The sequence below is a fragment of the Eimeria tenella genome, genomic scaffold (assembly GCF_000499545.2).
Source record: "Eimeria tenella Houghton genomic scaffold, Eth_scaff2127, whole genome shotgun sequence".
Taxonomy (NCBI): Eukaryota; Apicomplexa; class Conoidasida; order Eucoccidiorida; family Eimeriidae; genus Eimeria; species Eimeria tenella.
In genome coordinates this window covers 1-932 of record NW_013541976.1, presented here as the reverse complement: position 1 = coordinate 932, position 932 = coordinate 1, and the positions used below count along the sequence as shown (strand labels likewise).

The following is a 932-nucleotide window of genomic DNA, read 5'->3' as shown; positions in this document are numbered from 1 at the left end:
CAGCAGCAACTGCTGCTGCAGCGGGTGTTGCTGCAGCAGCCGCAGCAGCAACTAGCAGTCTGCTGCTGCAAACGAGTAACGGCAAGGCCCCCAGACCCGCTGACGCTGCTTCGTGGCATAAGGCCAAGCCACTGCAGCATCTTCCTCAGGAATTGACTGACATTCCCACTTATCTGCAGCTGCTGCTGCTTCTGCTGCTGCTGCTGCTTCTGCTGCTTCTGCTGCTGCTGCTGCTGCCGCTGCGGCGGTGTCGGCTGCTGATGACTGTGCTTCTGCCGCTGCTGCTGCTTTCATTTCGGCTGCAGCTGCCTCTGTGGATGCTGCTGTCATTTCAGCTGCTGTTGCTTCCGCTGCTGCCGCTTCCGCTGCTGCCGCTTCCGCTGCTGCTGCTTCCGCTGCTGCTGCTTCCTCGGCTGCTCTCCCTGGCTGCAGCGCTGCTTCAGCTTCAGTCTTCACTGCTGCAGCCTTTTCGGCTGCTGCTGCTTCTTCTGCTGCTGCTGCGACAGAGGCTTCCGTTCCCGCTGCTGCTGACACTTCCTCTGCTGCTTCAGCTGCTGCTGCCGCGACTGCTGCTGCTGCTGCCTCTGCCCCACCTGCTTTTTGTGCTGCTTCAGTTGCTGCTGCATTTCTTGCCGCTGCAGTTGTTTCCACAGACGCTGCCGCGTCTGCTGCCGCTTCTGCTGCTGCTGTTGCTGCATGTGCTGGTGCTGCTGCTTCTGCCACAACAGCTGTTGCTGCTGCTTCTGCTTCTACAGCAGCAGCAGCTGCTGCTGCTGCTGCTCCTGTCTTGAGACTACAGGCTGACAAAGGAGTGCTTGGGGCGCCAGAAGCAGCAGCTAGTTCATCTGCTGCAGCCGGAGGGGTGACAGTGGTGGAACTGCTGCTGCTGCTGCAGTTGCTGCAGCAGCCGCTGCGGCAGCTGGGGGGGGGGG

The 932-nt window shown here is 61.3% G+C and overlaps 2 protein-coding genes across 2 annotated transcripts; both read right to left on the bottom strand.

Moving 5' to 3' along the window:
* Positions 1-51: 51 nt before the first annotated feature.
* ETH_00041580 (uncharacterized protein) lies at positions 52-330 on the bottom strand (the record flags this gene model as incomplete). The annotated part of the gene is made up of 1 exon (XM_013374561.1): positions 52-330. One exon carries the CDS (start codon positions 328-330, stop codon positions 52-54), a length of 279 nt encoding a protein of 92 aa, XP_013230015.1.
* Positions 331-452: 122 nt separating this feature from the next.
* Positions 453-698, bottom strand: ETH_00041575 (uncharacterized protein; the record flags this gene model as incomplete). The annotated part of the gene is made up of 1 exon (XM_013374560.1): positions 453-698. The coding sequence occupies one exon, from the start codon at positions 696-698 to the stop codon at positions 453-455; it is 246 nt and encodes an 81-aa protein (XP_013230014.1).
* Positions 699-932: the final 234 nt, after the last annotated feature.